This window comes from Hemiscyllium ocellatum, chromosome 10, assembly GCF_020745735.1.
Source record: "Hemiscyllium ocellatum isolate sHemOce1 chromosome 10, sHemOce1.pat.X.cur, whole genome shotgun sequence".
NCBI lineage: Eukaryota > Metazoa > Chordata > Chondrichthyes > Orectolobiformes > Hemiscylliidae > Hemiscyllium > Hemiscyllium ocellatum.
The window spans coordinates 113,421,025-113,440,649 of NC_083410.1; the positions used below are offsets into that span (position 1 = coordinate 113,421,025).

General features: G+C 40.1%; 1 protein-coding gene across 2 annotated transcripts in view; it reads right to left on the minus strand.

Moving 5' to 3' along the window:
• Positions 1 to 14,552: 14,552 nt before the first annotated feature.
• Positions 14,553 to 19,625, minus strand: part of b3gnt2b (UDP-GlcNAc:betaGal beta-1,3-N-acetylglucosaminyltransferase 2b) — a 51,740-nt gene continuing 46,667 nt past the window's right edge. For both annotated transcript variants that reach the window (XM_060831119.1, XM_060831120.1), the window contains exon 3: positions 14,553 to 16,806. In XM_060831119.1, coding sequence (XP_060687102.1) covers positions 15,610 to 16,797 — 1,188 coding nt within the window. In that variant the 5' untranslated portion in view covers positions 16,798 to 16,806 and the 3' untranslated portion in view covers positions 14,553 to 15,609. The remainder of the gene's footprint in view (positions 16,807 to 19,625) is intronic.

The following is a 19,625-nucleotide window of genomic DNA, read 5'->3' on the forward strand; positions in this document are numbered from 1 at the left end:
TTTGTGAGACATGATTTCCCACGCACAAAGCCATGTTGACTATCCCTAATCAGTCCGTGCCTTTCCAAATACATGTACATCCTGTCCCTCAGGATTCCCTCCAACAACTTGCCCACCACCGAGGTCAGGCTCACCGGTCTATAGTTCCCTGGCTTGTCTTTACCGCCCTTCTTAAACAGTGGCACCACGTTTGCCAAAATTCCAGTCTTCCGACACCTCATCTGTGACTATCGATGATACAAATATCTCAGCAAGAGGCCCAGCAATCACTTCTGTAGCTTCCCACAGAGTTCTTGGGTACACCTGATCAGGTCCTGGGGATTTATCCACCTTTAACTGTTTCAAGACATTCAGCACTTCCTCCTCTGTAATCTGGACATTTTGCAAGATGTTACCATCTATTTCCCTACAGTTTATATCTTCCATATTCTTTTCCACAGTAAATACTGATGCAAAATATTCATTTAGTATCTCCCCCATTTTCTGTGTCTCCACACGAAGGCTGCCTTGCTGATTTTTGAAGTGCCCTATTCTCTCCCTAGTTACCCTTTTGTCCTTAATGTATTTGTAAAAACCCTTTGGATTCTCCTTAAATTTATTTGCCAAAGCTATCTTATGTCCCATTTCTGAAGTCTTCCCATTTTCCAGCTGTCCCTTTACCTGCGAACATCTGTCCCCAATCAACTTTTGAAAGTTCTTGCCTAATACCGTTAAAATTGGCCTTTCTCCAATTTAGAACTTTAACTTTTAGATCTGGTCTACCCTTTTCCATCACTATTTTAAAACGAATGGAATTATGGTCGCTGGCCCCAAAGTGCTCCCCCACTGACACCTCAGTCACCTGCCCTGCCTCATTTCCCAAGAGTAGGTCAAGTTTTGCACCTTCTCTAGTAGGTACATCCACATACTGAATCAGAAAATTGTCTTGTACAAACTTAAGAAATTCCTCTCCATCTAAACCCTTAACACTATGGCAATCCTAGTCGATGTTTAGAAAGTTAAAATCCCCTACCATAACTACCCTATTATTCTTACAGATAGCTGAGATGTCCTTACAAGTCTGTTTCTCAATTTCCCTCTGACTATTCTGGTATAATACAATCCCAATAAGGTGATCTCCCTTTCTTATTTCTCAGTTCCATCCAAATAACTTCCCTGGATGTATTTATGGGAATATCCTCCCTCAGCACTGCTGTAATTTTAGTGGTATCAAAAATAGCACTCCCCCTCCTCTCTTGCCTCCCTTTCTATCCTTCCTGTAGCATTTGTATCCTGGAACATTAAGCTGCCAGTCCTGCCCATCCCTGAGCCATGTTTCCGTAATTGCTATGACATCCCAGTCCCATGTTCCTAACCATGCCCTGAGTTCATCTGCCTTCCCTGTTAGGCCCCTTGCATTGAAATAAATGCAGTTGAATTTATTAGTCCTACCTTGCCCCTGCCTGCCCTGACTGTTTGACTCACTTCTGTTCTCAGCTGTACCCATCTCAGATTGATCTATTACCTCACTATCTCCCTGGGTCCCACCAACCCCCCCCCCCACCACCACCCCCGCCCCCCCCCCACCGACCCTCCCCACCTCCCAAGCAGTTCTAGCAAATTTCCCTGCCAGTATATATTAGTCCCCTTCCAATTTAGGTGCAATCCGTCCTTCTTGTACAGGTCACTTATACCTCTAAAGAGATTCCAATGATCCAAAAATGTGAATCCTTCTCCCATACACCAGCTCCTCAGCCATGCATTCATCTGCTCTCTCCTCCTATTCCTCCCCTCACTAGCTCATAGCACTGGGAATAGTCCAGATATTACCACCCTTGAGGACCTCCTTTTTAAATTTCTGCCTAACTCTCTGTAATCTCCCTTCAGAGTCTCAACCTTCCAATGTCGTTGGTTCCAATGTGGACAATGACCTCCTGCTGGCCCCTCTCCCCCGTGAGAACATTCTGCACCCTCTCTGAGACATCCTTGATCCTGGCACCAGGGAAACAACTTTTTCTCTGCTGGCCACAGAAACGTCTGTCTGTACCTCGGACTACAGAATCCCCTAACACAATTGATCTCTTGGAAGCCGCTGTACCCCTTGTTGCATTACAGGCAATCTCAATACCGGAAACTTGGCTGTTTGTGCTACGTTCCCTGAGAATCCATCACCCCCTACATTTTCCAAAACAGCATACCTGTTTGAAATGGGTATATCCACAAAAGACTCCTGCACTAGCTGCCTACCTCTCTTACCCTTCCTGGAGTTAACCCATCTATTTGACTGTATCTGAGACTTTCCCCCTTCCTATATCTGCCATCCATCACATACTGTTGTTGCAAATTCCTCATCGCTTCTAACTGTCTCTCCAACCGATCCACTGGATCTGATAAGATTTGCATCCAACAGCATTTAAGGCAGATATAATCCGCAGTAACCCTTAAACTCTCTTTAAACTCCCACATCTGACAAGAAGTACATATCACTGCAAAGGTCATTTTTGCTCCTTCACAATCTACAGACCCAGAAAATAACACCATCTTATTCCTCTACAAACACTGCCCCAGGTTAAATTAATAGCTATGGCTTATATTTTAAGTTTAATCAAGAGACTTATCTCCAAAAACATATAATCAAGAAAGAATCCACTGTACCCATCACTGCAGCCTTTCTCTTGGACAGACTTAAAACAACAATTAACTTATCTGCTTCTGTGCTGTGAACTTCACCCAACAGTTCCTCCAAGATCAGTTGTGAATTTCACTGTTTGTTAATTTTCCCAGATGCATTCCAATGTCCAGCAACACAGGAATTCAAACAGCAAAGGCAGTAACTGTGCAGGTTTTCTCTCTCTTTCTCTCTCCTCTGTAATATGGACATTTTGCAAGATGTCAATATCTATTTCCTGACATTCTATATCCTCCATGTCATTTTCCACAGTAAATACTGATGCAAAATACTTGTTTAGTATCTCCCCCATCTCTTGTGGCTCCACACAAAGACCGCCTTGCTGATCTTTGAGGGGCCCTATTTTCTTCCTAGTTACCCTTTTGTCCTTAATGTATTTGTAAAAACCCTTTGGATTCTCCTTAACTGAATTTGCCAAAGCTATCTCATGTCCCCTTTTTGCCCTCCTTATTTTTCTCTTTAGTATACTCCTACTGACTTTATACTCTTCTATTGATTCACTCATCTATCCTGTCTATATCTTACATATGCTTCCTTCTTTTTCTTAACCAAACCTTCAATGTCTTTAGTAATCCAGCATTCCCTATACCTACCAGCCTTTCCTTTCACCTAACAGGAATATACTTTCTCTGGATTCTCGTTAACTCATTTCTGAAGGCTTCCCATTTTCCAGCTGTCCCTCTACCTGCGAACATCTGCCCCCAATCAACTTTTGAAAGTTCTTGCCTAATACTGGCAAAATTGGTGTTTCTCCAATTTAGAACTTCAACTTTTAGATCTGGTCTATCCTTTTCTGTCACTATTTCAAAACTAATAAAATTTTCTTGTGCAACCTTCACAAATTCTTCTCCATCTAAACCCTTAACACTATGGCAGTCCCAGTCTATGTTTGGAAAGTTAAAATCCCCTACCATAACCATCCTATTATTCTTAGAGGTAACTGAGATCTCCTTATGGATTTGTTTCTCAATTTCCCTCTGACTATTCGGGGGTCTATAATACAATCCCAATAAGGTGATCATCCCTTTCTTGTTTCTCAGTTCCACCCAAATAACTTCCCTGGATGTATTTCCGAGAATATCTCCCTCAACACAGCTGTAATGCTATCCCTTATCAAAAACGTCATTCCCCCTCCTTTCTTGCCTTCCTTTCTGTCCTTCCTGTAGCATTTGTATCCTGAAACATTAAACTGCCAGTCCTGCCCATCCCTGAGCCATGTTTCTGAAATTGCTATGATATCACAATCCCATGTTCCTAACAATGCCCTGAGTTCATCAGCCTTCCCTGTTAGGCCCCTTGCATTGAAATAAATGCAGTTGAATTTATTAGTCCTACCTTGTTCTCTGCTTTGTCCCTGCCTGCCCTGACTCGCCTTTGTTCTGAACTGTACCAGTCTCAGATTCATCTCTTTCCTCATTATCTCCCTGGGTCCACCTCCCAACCTTACTAGTTTAAATCTTCCTGAGCAGCTGTAGCAAATTTCCCTGCCAGTATATTAGTCCCATTCCAATTTAGGTGCAATCTGTCCTTCTTGTACAGGTCACTTCTACCCCAAAAGAGATTCCAATGATCCAAAAACGTGAATCCTTCTCCCATACACCAGCTCCTCAGCCATGCATTCATCTGCTCTATCCTCCTACTCCTGCCCTCACTAGCTCATAGCACCGGGAGTAATCCAGATATTACTACTCTCGAGGACCTCCTTTTTAAATGTATTGCATTTTGGTACAACAAACAAAGGTAGGGATTATTCAATTAATGGTAGGGCCTTGGGTGGTGTTGTAGAACAGAGCAGTGCAGGCATATCATTTTTTAAAGTATGTGTCACATATAGACAGGGTGATTAAAAAGGCATTTGGGACACTTGTCTTCATTGCTCAGTCCTTTGATTATAGGAGCTGGGATGTTATGTTGAGATTGTACAGGACATTGGTGAGGTCTCTTCTGTTGATGAGGCCTCTTCTGGAATATTGTGTCCAGTTCTGGTCACCCAGTTATAGGAAGGACAGTATTAAGCTGGAGAGGGTTCGGAAGAGATTTACTAGCATGCTGCTGTGAATGGAAGGTTTGAGTTACAAGGAAAGGCTGGATAGGTTGGGGCTTTTTTCACTGGAGTGTAGGAGGTGGAGAGGTGACCTTCTAGAAGTTTATAAAATAATGAGGGCTATAGATAGAGTTAATGGTATTTGTCTTTTCCTGAGGATGGGGATTTCAAGACTGGGGGCACATTTTTAAAGTGAAAGTAAGGAGACTTAAAAAAAAGACGGATAATTTTTTTTACACAGAGAGTGGTTCGTGTGTGGAATGAACTTCCTGAGGAAATGGTTGATGTTGGTACAATAATAATGTTTAAAATGCATTTGGATAATTACATGAATAGGAAATGTTTGGAGGGATCTGAGCCAGAAGCAGGCAAGCAGGACTAGTTTAGTTTGGGATTATATTCGGCATGGACTGGTTGAGCTGAAAGGTCAGTTTCCGTGCTGTATGACGCTATAGCTCTATAACAGTAAACAAATCTCAATAATAAATTGGAAAGTTCAGATTTTGTTCTTTCTGATAAACTGATTGTCCGCCTCATTGAGACAACTTGTAGTGATTAATGTATCCACGTTCACAGAATAACTCTTCGCAATTTTAATTAAGTAACCTGATAGAAGACAGTCTGAAACATTTCTAGCAATCTTTGTAAAAACAAATTATCTTTTCTCAAAGTGATTAGTGAACAAACGAGGTGACTGTTTTTGTGACTGGGGCGTTCCGAAAGATGGTGGCATCTAACTGCAAATGGTCAGGAAACAGTCGTTGGTTCCCAGTCCGAGGCAGATCTCAAAAAATTCACTTGTTCAGTTCAAACTGTGGGCTGTGGCTCCACAACATTTCAACCGGACGATAATATCAGGGTAGATTAACGGAGTCAGCCACGTCACCGTCCACACAGTGAGGTGGGATCTTCCTTCCTTGAATTGTGCAATGGAAGAATGTGGTCAGTGCCTTGAAACAGATATGACCTTTGTACAGTGTTACAACACAAACCAGAGCAGACTTTACTGGGTGCTACTGCGCGGATTTCCTTTTTTTTCCCGCGTTGACTTAGAATGCCTTCTCCCCTGTGGTTGTGAGACTACAGGGAATTCACTGAGAATATTGTTAGTCATTAACATGCTTCTGTTTTCCGATGCTTTGAAGGTTGGCATCTTTCGTCATATTGCTGACTTCGGAAGTGACACATTCCTTAGCAGCATCATCGCTGCTGGGAATATTCAGTGGTTTTACGAAAACTGTCATCGGGCCACTTGAGGGGGAAATGAGTCATAGATTTTTATGGTTATTGACCAATTCCGAGTAAATTAGCGATGGAGACATTTGCTGACGGTTATATAATCGGTTCAGATACCCACAACATGTTCTCCAGTCCTCCTTCCTGCTTCTCCCATTCACCTCCAAGTTGAGAGTTGGGTGGACAGGAAAGTAATGGTCTGTCACGGCCACTCCCCGCTGTAAGGGAGCTGCTGTGCTGGGAACTCTGTGCATGAAACCATCCTCACCCTGACACCTCATTAGCTTCAAGCTGAAGTTTTCCAGAAGCCGGCTCCTTACTGAGCTCAGCCCTGTACTTTCAGAGTTCATGCGATCCAATCAAAAGTCTGGCCTTGAGTAATAATAACAAAAACTTATTTGTGTTTAGCTTCGTTAACGCAGTGAAGCGACACATCTCCGTAATTGTTATGCAGCCCAATTGCAAACTGAGCAGAGTCAGAGCAAAAATATCCAAACTGCAGAAAGCTGTGACTGTACGTACCTTTCTCTGACTGTCACACAGGTATTCCAAGCCTCCATGACAATTTCCAAATAGCCAGCTGTTCCTCAGTCTCCAATGTACGTCACTACATTTGTCCATTCAATCTTACAAGCTTTCTTCTCCTACCTCTCTCACATTCAAAACTTGTCTGCAATTGTCCTCCCATCTCTTATATTCCCAATGTTTAATATTTTAAGGCAGACGAGATGGGGTAGATAGGAAATCTGGAATTCAAGGTATAAGCAGATCAACCATGATCTTTTTTAATGGTGGAGCAGGCTCTAAGGTACGAACGGTCTCTGGCAGCTTCCAAATTGTGTTTATATTGGCCTTCTCCTCACTCCAGGCCCTACTCTATGGTTACGATATAAATGAGTTTTAAAATGAGGAAATGGGAATGTTGTTGACACATTGACATAGATAGGATTTGGCACCAATTCTAAATTTTAAATAAGGAATATGGAACTTTTATATAATATATTCTACATAAAGTTTTACAGATTGAAATCTGCCTCGTGAAACACTCTGCATTTCCATACATTTCAGAAAGTTACAGCCTTCACAGAATGATAGACTATTTGATCCCTTGGCACATGTAAAACAAATCCCAGAATACTGCTTGCTACAACTGGAATTTGATTTTACTGAGTCATTGTAAATCTTTGCCCTCGACTCTGCCAGTTACACAGAAACATCTGATGGTTATAAACATTATATTTGGCTCACCTTGAACAATGCTGCCAAAAATTAATATTATCAGTCAAGTCAAAGACAATTTGCATAACTCATCCACAATTAAAGTATAAATTAATAAACCTTTGTTCAGTTAATGTTCACTTCTCAGCTGCCAGAGTCCAGGTTTAGTGTGGATTTACAATTTGAAAACTGGACTGAACCATTGACATTTGGGACATTGTATATTTTTTAAATGGCGTTCAGGCCTTTTAAAAAATCTCTAAGGGTCAGTGAACATTTGATTTTGTTATGCTGGAGGTGAAATGTTCTTTCTCAACTGATCTGCTACAGAAATTAAGATAAGCTTATTTCAAGTTTATTAAATATTCTATTTGCAGTTTTCTATTGAAACCACAAATATTGTGTTTGCAAGGTATACGGATAGCATAAAGCTGAAGTTGGAAGTGGAACTATGAACCCAGTCATTTCAGAGATCAGTAACAGGACTCTTTTAGATTAATTCCCCTCATTCCTAATGAAGGGCTATGCCCGAAACGTCGATTCCCCTGATCCTCAGATGCTACCTGACCTGCTGTACTTTCCCAGTAACACTCTCCACACTTCGATTAAGTAGAGGTCTCAATTTTTTGGGGGGGTGGGGCATTTCAATTTGCTGCATTTGGAAAACAAGTTAAATCTGATTAAGTAGGCCAAGATTATGTATCAGCAACCATGAGGCATGACTTCAGGCATGTGATTCTGATTCACATTGCTTTCTCATAATCCCTCTGTCACTGAAACAGATGTTTTTTTCCAACAGATCCAAATATACACATTTCAAACTCAGGGCAAGCCTAAAGTTATGTGATCTTTAACAAAGCTTTTGTTGACTTTTGTTTCATGACTAGGAATCTGGAAGTAATTGAAGGTTTACTATATTCTAAAATAATGTATTATTTTTAGAGTAATTATTTATAGCACAAGATATCACCCAGAAATAAATGTGTTTGAGTTGTATATTTTCTTACACTTTAGAAAGTTTCAATTAAAGGACTAGGCTGAGGAGTGGCAAGTGAAGTTTAATTTAGATTAATGTAAGGTGCTGCACTTTGGAAAGGCAAATCAGGGCTTATACAATTAATGCTAAACAAAGTAACCTTGGAGTGCAGGTTCACAGTTGTTTGAAAGAGGAGTCACAGATAGATAGGATAGTGAAGGCGGCATTTGGTATGCTTTCCTTTAGCTTTAAATTACTTAGTGTGGAAACAGGCCCCATCGGCCCAACAAGTCCACACCGACCCTCTGAAGAGCAACCCATCCAGATCCATTCCCTTACATTTAACCATTCACCTATCACTACAGGCAATTTTAGCATGGCCAATTCACCTAATCTGCACATTTTTGACTGTGGGAGGAAACCGGAGCACCCAGACAAAACCCACGTAGACACAGGGAGAATGTGCAAATTCCACACAGACAGTTGCCTGAGGCAAGAATTGAACCTGGGTCTCTGGCGCTGTGAGGCAGCAGTGCTAACCACTGTGCCACCGTGCTGCCCGTTAGGATATTAATTAGGATATTGAGTACAGGAGTTGGGAGGTCATTTTGTGGCTGTACAGGATATTGGTTAGGCCACTTTTGGAACATTGTATGCAATTCTGGCCTCCCTGCTATAGGAAAAATTTGTAAAACTTGAAAAAGTTTCAGAAAACATTGATGAGGATGTTGCCAGGTTTGCAGGGTTTGAGCTATAGGAAGAGGCTGAATAGGCTGCGTCTGTTTCCCTAGAGTGTCGGAGACAGAGAGATGTTCATAGAGGTTTATAAAATCATGAGGGGCATGAATAGGGTAAATAGACAGTCTTTTCCCTAGGTTAAGGGGAGTCCAGAAGTAGAGGGCAAAGGTTTAGGGTGAGGGGGGAAAAGATTTAAAAGGGATCTAAAGGGCAGCTTTTTCATGCAAATGGTGTTGTGTGTATGGAATGAGCTGCCAGAGGAAGTGGTGGAGGCTGGTACAATTACAGCATTTGAAAGGCACCTAGATGACTGTATGAATAGGAAGGGTTTGGAGGGATATGGGACAAATGCAGACAAATGGGACTAGATTAAGTTAGGAGATCTGGTCGGCGTGGACACATTGGACCTAAGGGTCTGTTTCCATGCTGTACTTCAGAAAAGGGTGAGGAAGCTCAATAATGATGGAGTTAACAGGCAGTAGAATGCATGGAAAGCACCTTCAGAGATAACGTGTTTTTCTGAGATTGTGAAAGAGGAGATAGAAGCTGTGAGATTGATTGGAGAAATGACTCCAACAAAATGACTGAAGGTCAAAAATCATAACATTTTTAAAAAGGGAGAGGAACAGACAAAGGAAGCACATGGTGAGGTCAGTGCAGAAGACAGACAGAGAAAGAAACCCACATTGCTGACAGAGCACTGAACCTGCAGTTACTGCCTTTGCTGTTTGAATTCATGTATCACTGGAAATCGGAGTGCATCTGGGAAAATTAACAAACAGTGAAATTCACAACTTATCTTGGAGGAACCTGTTGTTTGGCAGAGGTCACAGGACAGAGATAAGTGGATATTTTAAGCATGGCCTTACAGTAAGTCTGCAGGAGTGAGTAAAGTGGGTTCTTTGGTTATATGTTTTATTGAGATATGTCTCTTGATTAAACTTAAAATACAAGCCGTAAGTATTAACTTAACCAGGGGCAATGTTTTGTAGAGGAATAAGACAGTGCTATTTTCTAGGTCTGTAGATTGAAAGAAGCAAAAATGGCCTTGAGTAGAGTGATATGCTCTTTTTGTCGGATATGGGAATTCAGGGAGAGTTTATGGGTTACTGAGGATTATATCTGCAATAAATGCCATTGGTTACAAATACTATCCAGATCAAATGGATTGATTCGACAGACAGTTAGAGGCAATGAGGAATTTTCAAGAGCAAAAAGAGGTGATGGATAGGAAGGGGGAAAAAGTCGCATATACAGTCATGTAGATGGGTTACCTCCAGGAAAGGTATGAAATAGGCAATGGCTCCAAATCTGCTTGGGTTTGAAGGAACACTCGTCGTGAATCAGACAAGCAATCCAAAATATGCAAAATTAATCAGGATCCAGAAACTCCATCTCCATCCCAACTAAAACTCTTGGTGAAGAGGACAGTGAAATTTAAATTCAATTTACAAAATCTGGAATTGAAAGCTAGTCTGTGTGATGGTAACCACAAAACTAATCATCAATTTTGTAAAGACTCACCTGGTTCACCAATGTCCTTCATGGAAGGAATTCTTATATCCTTACCTCATCTGGCCTAAACATAACTCCAGACCCAGAGTAATATGACTGAATCTTTACTACCCTCTGAGCCACTGAGTTCAAGGCATGGGTGGGTGAAATTAGGGATGGGTGAAATAAGGGGTGGGTGAAATAAGCTTTTCCAGAGACACCCACATCCCATGAAAGGAATACATTTTAAAAATTCAAGTTTCAAATTGAGTTTGGAATGGACAGAAGTTTAGGCTCCATTAGGATTCCTTAAATTCTTCTGAATCATTGTGATCAGGAAATTGAAAAATCTATCATGGGTCAATTCAAGGTAAGAACTGGGAATTGACGGAATCCTCAGATCACAGTGGGATGCGGAGGTTCAACACAGAATTGGATGTGTGCATGTAAGGGATTTCAACATCGTGAGACTGTAACTAAGGAACATATAAAAAGGTAGTGAAGTTTACTGTAATACATGCAAGCCTGAGTGCAAAGAATTAAAATTGCTGCCACATGGCAAAATTGAGGCATGTGCCAGAGGTGGGTTTAAGGAGAATAAAGGTAAGTACAAGGGGGAGAAATAAATCAGGTTATATACCATCAGGATCAGATGAATTAGAGTGGGAGGAAGTTAATGTGGAAGATAAAACTGGCAGAGAACAGTTCTGCCAAATGACCTGTTGTGCAGTTTGTAACCAAAAAATGAACGGATTCAGATCAGAGTAGTTATGGCTATAATGGAGTAGTGGGGTGAGAAAATTAACTAATTCCTGTTAAATGTTAACTGGGCTGCCCCAGAAAGTGATTGAATTTGAGATGATGGATCTTTCTTCTGTATTGAATTTTAGTCTATGATCCTTGGGCATGGAATGACCAGAGGAAAGGTTTAGACCTGATTCCAGAGTATTTTAATACACATAGAGGATGGTGGTGATCTGGAACTCACCATATGAAATGGTGTTTGAGACAGAAATCCTCACCACATTTCAAAAATATATGCAATGTGATCTAAAAAGCTCCCAACCAAAACCTGGAAAATATCATTAGTTTTCACATCTCCTTATTACCTAGGGCAGGCACAGTGGGCTGAGTGACTCCCTCCCATGCTGTAAATTTGCATGATACTTAGATCTTGTAGCATCTTTCAAACACTTGCAAACATTCTGAACTAATACTGTTAAAGTTTAATCAAACTGATAAAGGGCATCATTCTTGTTTGATTAGTAACTACCTCATTGAGAAGGAAATTTTATTCTTTTCCAGTTGAGTCAACTTTTCTGATTTCTGCTTTAATTTTGTCCAGTTGCAACCATAATTACAAGGTTTCAGTATATATTGTCAGTCAGTGATACATCTCACACATCTGTTACTGATGTAAAGGGAAATTTTGGGGGATATTCTGTGTAATATTAAAAGACCAATCATGAAATAAAAATAACAAAGTGAGACAACTTGTACATGCCCATGTACAGGCAATAAAAATTTGACATAAATTACAATGCTTATTTAAGTGGAGAGAAGCCCACATTGAAACTCACTTCCCTTTCTCTGTTCATTTTGGCAATGTGTTCACACTGTCAGTGTCTTAAAAGGCCCAGGCTTACCCAAGACACAATCTTCAAACTACCTGAAGCAACGTAGCACAGCCAAAAAAAGATTCTATAAGATCAGTTTATTCACTTAGCACATGCATCTGCAGTCAAGACAGTCTAAAAAAAAGTTTAATATGACTGGAGCCTCTTAAATATAAACGAGAATCATACAATACAGAAGTCACCCTTGAACTCAAATTGGTCTATAGCCTTGAATGTTATGACACTTCAAGTGCTAAAAAGTATTTTTTAAGAGTTTGGGAGGTTTCCTGCCTCTGGCTCCCAGGCAGTGCATCCCAGATGCCCATCACCATCTGGGTGAAAAGGGTTTTCAACTCCCCTCTAAACCTCCAGCCTTTCACTTTAAAATGATGCCCTCCAGTTAATCGATCCTTCAGCTAAAGGGAACAACTACTGTCTATGCCCCTCAATCTTCTCTACTTGAAACAACCTGAATATATCCAGCCTCTTATCACAATTAAAATGCTGCATACCAGGCAACATCCTAGTGAATCTCCTCTGTGCTCCCTTCCAATGCAATCACATTCTTCCTATAGTGCGGTGAACAGAACTGCACACAGTACTCTAGGTATGCCCTAAGCAAAATTATGTACTTTTCAACTTAATCTTCCTGCTCTTATAATCTAAAGCTTTAAACTTAACAAGGGTACCATCCAAGCTAATTCCTGGCCAATCAACACTCAGGAGTGCGAACTGATGGCTGATGCCAAGAACTTCACAGAATCTATGACTTAATTACAGCACAGGAGGGGGCCATTTGCCTGTGTTAGTTCTCTCACCTATTGCCAATCTCCTGCCTTTCCCCCCACATCATTGAATACCATTTCTATCCAAATAATTATTCAATGCCCTCTGGAATTCCTAATTAGACCTGCCTCCACAACATTTCCAAGTAGTGACCTTATAGAAGTTTATAAAATCATTAGGGGCATAGAGATTTAATGATAGGTGTCTTTTCCCTAGGGTGGAGGATTTCAAGACTAGGGGGCATACTTTTAAGGTAAGAGGAGGAAGATTTAAAAGAAGACAAGAGGAATTTTTGTTTTTACACAGACGTTGGTCCACGTGTGGAGTGAACATCCTGTGGAAGTGATGGATGTCAGTACAATTACAATGTTTAAAAGACATTTGGATAATTACATGAATAGGAAAGGTTTGGAGGGATATAAGCCAAGAGCAGGCAGATGGGGACTAGGTTAGTTTGGGATAATATTCGGCATGGACTGGTTGGACCAAAGAGTCTATTTTTGTGTTGTATGACTCTATAGACAGTAAATAAATCTCAATAATAAGTTAGAAAGTTCAGAATTTGTTTTTTCTGATAAACTGGTTGTCCATCTCAAAGAAATGGCTTTTCGTCATTAATGTCTCAACATTTATATAATAAATCATAATTTTAATTAAGTAACCTTGTCTCTGGAATTCCCTTCCTTTGAGTTTTGTAGGCTAGATCATTGAATTAAAGTTTAAGTTAGATACTTCTTACTTGGACGACAGAGTAAGGATACTGGTTGGGGGGGGTGGGGGGAGGATTATTTTGCTGGTGGTGGGGGAGAGCAGAGAGAAGAGAGAGTGAGGGACAGGAAAGTAGATGAGGCATGATCTTATCAAATGGTGGGGCAGGTTTGAAGGCTGAAATGACCTACTCCTGCTCCATCGTGCTAAGTCTTCAGAATGTGAGAGTTGGACTATGAGAAATGGACATGTTGATTCTGAACTATTTTAGTACTCACAAAACATTACCAGACGAAGAAACAAATTTATAGGAATGGCTTCAAACAAGAAAATGCAAATTACAAAATGTAAACTATAATACCTTCGTTTTAAAGATAATGTTGACAAAATAAAAACACATACCCGTAAACAGTAGTAACATTTTGAAGAGTCACACCAGACTCGAAATATTAATTTGTTTTTCTTTCAAAGACTGCCAGATCTACTGAACATAGGAGAATCTTCCTGATGAAGAGCTTACGCTTGAAATATCGATTCTCCTGCTCCTCAGATGCTGTCTGACATGCTGTGCTTTTCTAGCACCAGACCTACTCAGTATCTCCAGCTTTCTCAGTATTTGTTTCAGATTTCCAACTGCTTTTTAACCATCAGTGATGCACATTAAGATGCAAATTCAAGTCATTCAAATTGATAAGCTTCTTGGAATTTGTGGAAATAGTAAATTACATCATTTCTGCAAATGTTGAAAAATCCCATGGAAGTGTTCAGCAATTTCCAACTATATTTTCATGTTAAATTTGATGACACTTTTTGCATTTATGCCCTTCCTCCACCTCAACCAAAAATGTGCTAGGTATAGATATCTGCCAAATCCAGACACTAAATGGAGATCAGGGAAAAGACATTGCGCTGGGGGCATTTTCATTTTTCTGATGTCACAGAACTCGCAAAGCACTCGTCATAGCTAAAATTAAGATCAGTGTTTTTTTCCAAAAATTATGCCAATATTTTCACGAAGATTGATGGAGATGTAGGATTTTGCTGTCATGCATTTGTTTGAAGAGAGTCTAAGTTATAAATTGGTTTTATTGATAAATATGCAGCCGTTAAATAATTATCACACATTTTGCTTTATGTACAGTTAGAGCTTCCTCCTTTTCATTTAAAAGAAATGCATACTAGAAAATTGTTACATTTTCAATCACTGTCAAGGATGATATTAACCAAGTTTATTCACAGACAAGTCGCACTTGAGGCTTTACAGACAAATAGACATTGTTTTTTAAAATAGAAACTATAAACAATTTGGTCTTTTGATCGGAATAAATAAAACAGCAGACACTCTCACATAAACCACAGAAAGCACACATGCTTACATAAACTGGAAATTGTTCAGCAATAGAGTGGAAATAATCTGCTGTGTGCCCAGAATTTTCATATAATCTCTGGATTTATTATGTCACTCATTCTAAAATTTAAATAGCTTAAATTTTCCATTCACAAATTAGATTTATTTAACAAAATCCACTTACATTCTTCTCTGAAGACATGAAATATTGCCCTTCATGATGTACAGTACAATGTAATCAAATGATTGATAGTGAACCTCTAAAATTATCAGTGTACACATGATTTGACGAGACAGCATCATTCTCCCTGCAGAAACTGTGCAGGTTAACATTCAGTAATCTCTGATGCAGATAAAATACATTTTATTGCCCTACCATATTCTGACTGATTCCCTCTGTTGTCATGATTACCAGAACTCATTTGAATTAGGTCCATTATCATCTCCCAGGATTTCCTTTGATAAAGAATGGAAAGCATCCTTTTTGGAAGATAGCTACATTTGAGACAGTGCAAATTGCAGAGTCCAAGACATTTCTGTATGTTCAGTAGGATGAATAAGAAAATCTGACCAATAGAACTGACACCTCCTAGGGACTCCTAGAATCCTTTGGACTCTTTATGCTTCTCCCAGATCTGTTACTGGGGACAGGCTCCAACATACACTTTCTCACAGCTTATTAGCATTGCAACATCAATATGTGTGCAAGAAAGATAACCTTTTACAACCAATAGAAATAGGACTCAACTTTCAACCATTTTCCTTAAGTATTTTAGGTTAACATTTCAACTCAGGATCCTGCAGCCTGCTCCAGATTCTTATCATTTCTTGAGGATTTCTGCTGTGGACTAATATTAAGTTTTTATATGCACAGGTAACATGTCGATCTTTTTGCATTATATCAAAAGTCCTGAAACCTTTGTGCTTTTCTGGAGCAAGGCCAAGTTTTTTAAGGCACATTCCAGTATACACATCATCAATCGGATAGAGTGTTACTTTATGTGACGCATTATAAAGTCTCTTTGCCAAGTATCCAGAGTACAAAAACCCACCCCCACCAGCATAAGGAGGATATACCCCCTCGTATATACTCTCCGGAACATAGTATTTTAACTTTTTCTCTCGATGAGGCCCTGCATTTGTAATAACATCACCAATAAACAGATCTTTGGCCTTGTCCTTATCCAGAGTGTTCAAGTATTCCAGAACCTGCACAGTGTTCACAAAGACATCATCATCTCCTTTAAAAATGTATTGAATATCAGAGCATGATTTGCTTACCCATTCCAGAAATAACACTTCTTTCAGAGTTAGATTAAAGAAGGTGTCCCTGTAATCCCACAAAAGAATATCTTTGTGCTGTTCACTCTCAAATTTTAGCATATCTGAGAGATTAGGAAAATCATCTGCCGGAGATGACTTTCCCAGTAAAAAGATCCTAGCCACTGTCTTATTCCCTGTAATTTCTTCTTTACCCCAAGACTGACGTATGGCCTGCCTTCTATCAAAGTGTGATTCCAGTGACTTTATAGCCAGCAGCAGTACAGGCTTATTCTGGCATTTGGTTGGTTGGTCAATTATTAATGGATAGCTCCTACATCGTAGGTAGGTTAGAAAATCCTTGAAACGATCCGGCAAAGAATCAAAATTACTAATCTCATCCTTTAACTGAGAGTTAGGTTCACATGTGTACATTGTTGTCATGTTTATGTTGTCCATCACAGTTCTGTTATATAAAGCAGCAGTAACAGGGTTATATAACTCATCCAGCTTGTGCTGTTCTCGATTCCAGTACGGCTTAATATGAACCAATGGCTTCCAAAAGACACTGTTAGAAATGATGACCTTTTTGCTGGAGTTTCTTTCTTGGTGGCCACTGCGTGAAATCTCTATAACTATATAAATGAAGAAGTTTACCATCATCAAAATCCCCACCAGCTTCGTCCTTTTGCGCCCCACACTCATTTTTCATACCTGTTAAAAGAATAATTAGACAACATTTACCAAACAGACAGAATGAATAGTTCAGCTTCTTGCCACCAGTCAGATTGCTTATACATGAACTGTCAATGAGTAGATCCAGAATCAAATACTGAGTGAGTATCTCAGGCTTCCTAACTTACGGTTATGAGGGAAAAGTAACTGGGTTTCTGATAATTCAGAATAATTTTCAAAAATGTTTTTTTAGCTCTGGTGATGAAAGGAGCTCCAAACAAAAACACCACAATCCTAAGTGGACATCTGAAGAATAGATTTAAGAGGATGTTGCCAGACAGAAAGAAATGGAGCTATGATAAAAGAGAGTGGACTGGCTGGGGTTGTTCTTGGAAGAGAGGAGGCTGACAGGGAGATTTGATTAAGGTGCTCAAAACTGTAAGGGGCCTGGATACAGTGGATAGGAAGGGGACAGAAGGATTAACATGAAAATGAAGACACTTATTTTTGCCAGTGGAGGTAGGGGTTATGGAATTAACTGCCAGAAAAGGCAGCAACCTTTGGCTCATTTAGTTGGTGTCTGGATATACACCTGCAGTCTTGTAATGTGAGGACTACAGATCAAACGTTACAAAGTGGGATTCGGCTGGGTGTCTTTTTTTTGGCCAGTGCACACATGATGCACAAGTGTCTTCTTTCTGTGCTGTAAACATTCTATGTTTCTACAGTTTAAAATTTCTTGTTACCTTTCAATCACTAATACATCTACCAGATTCCTGATCCAATTTTACACTTCGAATCAAATCACAAATACTACAGTGAATCCTGCAATGACAGGAATGTGTGAGCACTGCCAATCAAGGTGGAAGTGGAATAATGTTGCACCAATATAACTTCGCACAAACAATGCAACACAGACATGAGAAAAATAATCCAAAAATGAAAATAAAGACGACAAAAACAACAGTGGCAACAAAAAGTGGAACAATGTAGACCTCTTAAGAAATACAAATTCCCTACCACTGAGCTGAGGAGGCTGCTCTTCGCTGTCTTTTACTGGGACAGTACCGGACCACGCACATTAATTACTGGAAAGCCAAGAATGGTGCCTGCAATCCAGTCAACCCCCTCCTTCTCATAACCCAGAACTTTCATATCCATAAAAATAAAAAGAAAGATGATTTAAATCTGAAACAAAAACAAAGCGCTGGAGAAACACAGCTAGTCTGGCAGCATCTATTTAGAGAAAAACAAAATTTACATTTTCAGTTCAGTGATGCTTTGGCAGGACAGTTCTGATGAAGGATCATGGGGAACAAAATGCTAACTGGTTTCTCTCTACAAATGCTGCCAAATCTGCTGGGTTTCTCCAGCACTGTTTTCATTTCAAACCCACAACTTGCATCACCTAGAAGGACAGCAGATGCATGGTACTAACAACTGAATTTCAGCAGCATGGGAAGAGTGACTGCACTTAATATTATGGCCCTTTTTGATCCAGTAAGGCTTCAATAAAACTGGAGTCAATGGGAATCAAAGGAGAAACTCTCTGCTAGTTGGAGTCATAACGGGCACACAGGAAGATGGTTGTGGATGGTGGAGGTCAGTCACCTCAGGTCCAGGCCATCTCCTCAGGGTAGTGTCCTAGACCCAACCATCTTCAGTTGCACCAATAATCTTCCTTCCAACATAAGGTCAGAAGTGGGAATGTTTGAAGATGGTTGCACAACATTCAGCACTATTCACAACTCCTCATACACAAAACAGTCCATGTCCAGGATTCAGCAAGACCTGAACAATATCCAGGCTTGGAGTGAGAGATAGCAGTAATGTTCAGGCAACCCAAGCGCCAAGCAAAGATCACTTCAAACAATCGATCACCAATTGATCACAATTGAGAGCACCAACAATTGCCCCTTCATTTTCAAAGGTATTACCATCGTTGAATCTCCCACTATTAACACTTTGGGAGATTGCCACTGATTTGAAAGTGAACTGGACTCACCATATGATTACTCTGGTTACAATAGGTCAAAACTGGAAATTCTGCTCTAACTCATCTCCTGGCCTCCAGAGCCAGAGCCAGTCTACTGACTAACAGGCACATGAAAGGAGTGTGATGGAACAGCTCCAATTAAGCTCAACACCATCCACGACAAAATCGCTGATTTAATCAGTATTTTATCCATCAACTTAAAAATACACAACAAGAGTTTTGTAATACGTTATGGAATCAGTTTGTAGTAAGGCTGAGATCTAGTATTATATGATGAGGCAGAGTTAATTAGCTAGTGTTAGACTCAGTGTTAGTAACAGCAAAAGATCCACTGGGGAATACTGATCATGACATCATAGGATATAGAACATTACAGTGCAATCGAGGTCCTTCGGCTCTAGATGTTGTGCTGCCCTGTGAAACCAATCTGAAGCCCATCTATCCTACACTACTCATTCTTGTCCATATGCCTATCCAATGACCATTTAAATGCCTGTAAAGTTGGTGAGTCTATTACTGTTGCAGGCAGTGCGTTACACTCCCCTACTACTGAGTAAAGATGACAACTACCCTGTATCAATCACCATTCAATTTGAAGCTATGCCCCCTCATGCTAACCACCATCCTAGGAAAAAGGGTCTCACGGTCCACTTGATCTAATCTTCTGATTATCTTGTATGTTTCAATTAAGTCACCTCTCAATCTTCTTTTCTTTAATGAAAATAGCCTCAAGTCCCTCAACCTTTTCTCTTAAGGCCTCCCTTCCATATCAGGCAACATTCCTAGTAAATCTCTGAACCCTTTCCAAAGCTTCCACATCCTTCCTATAATGTGGTGATCAGAACTGCATGCAATACTCCAA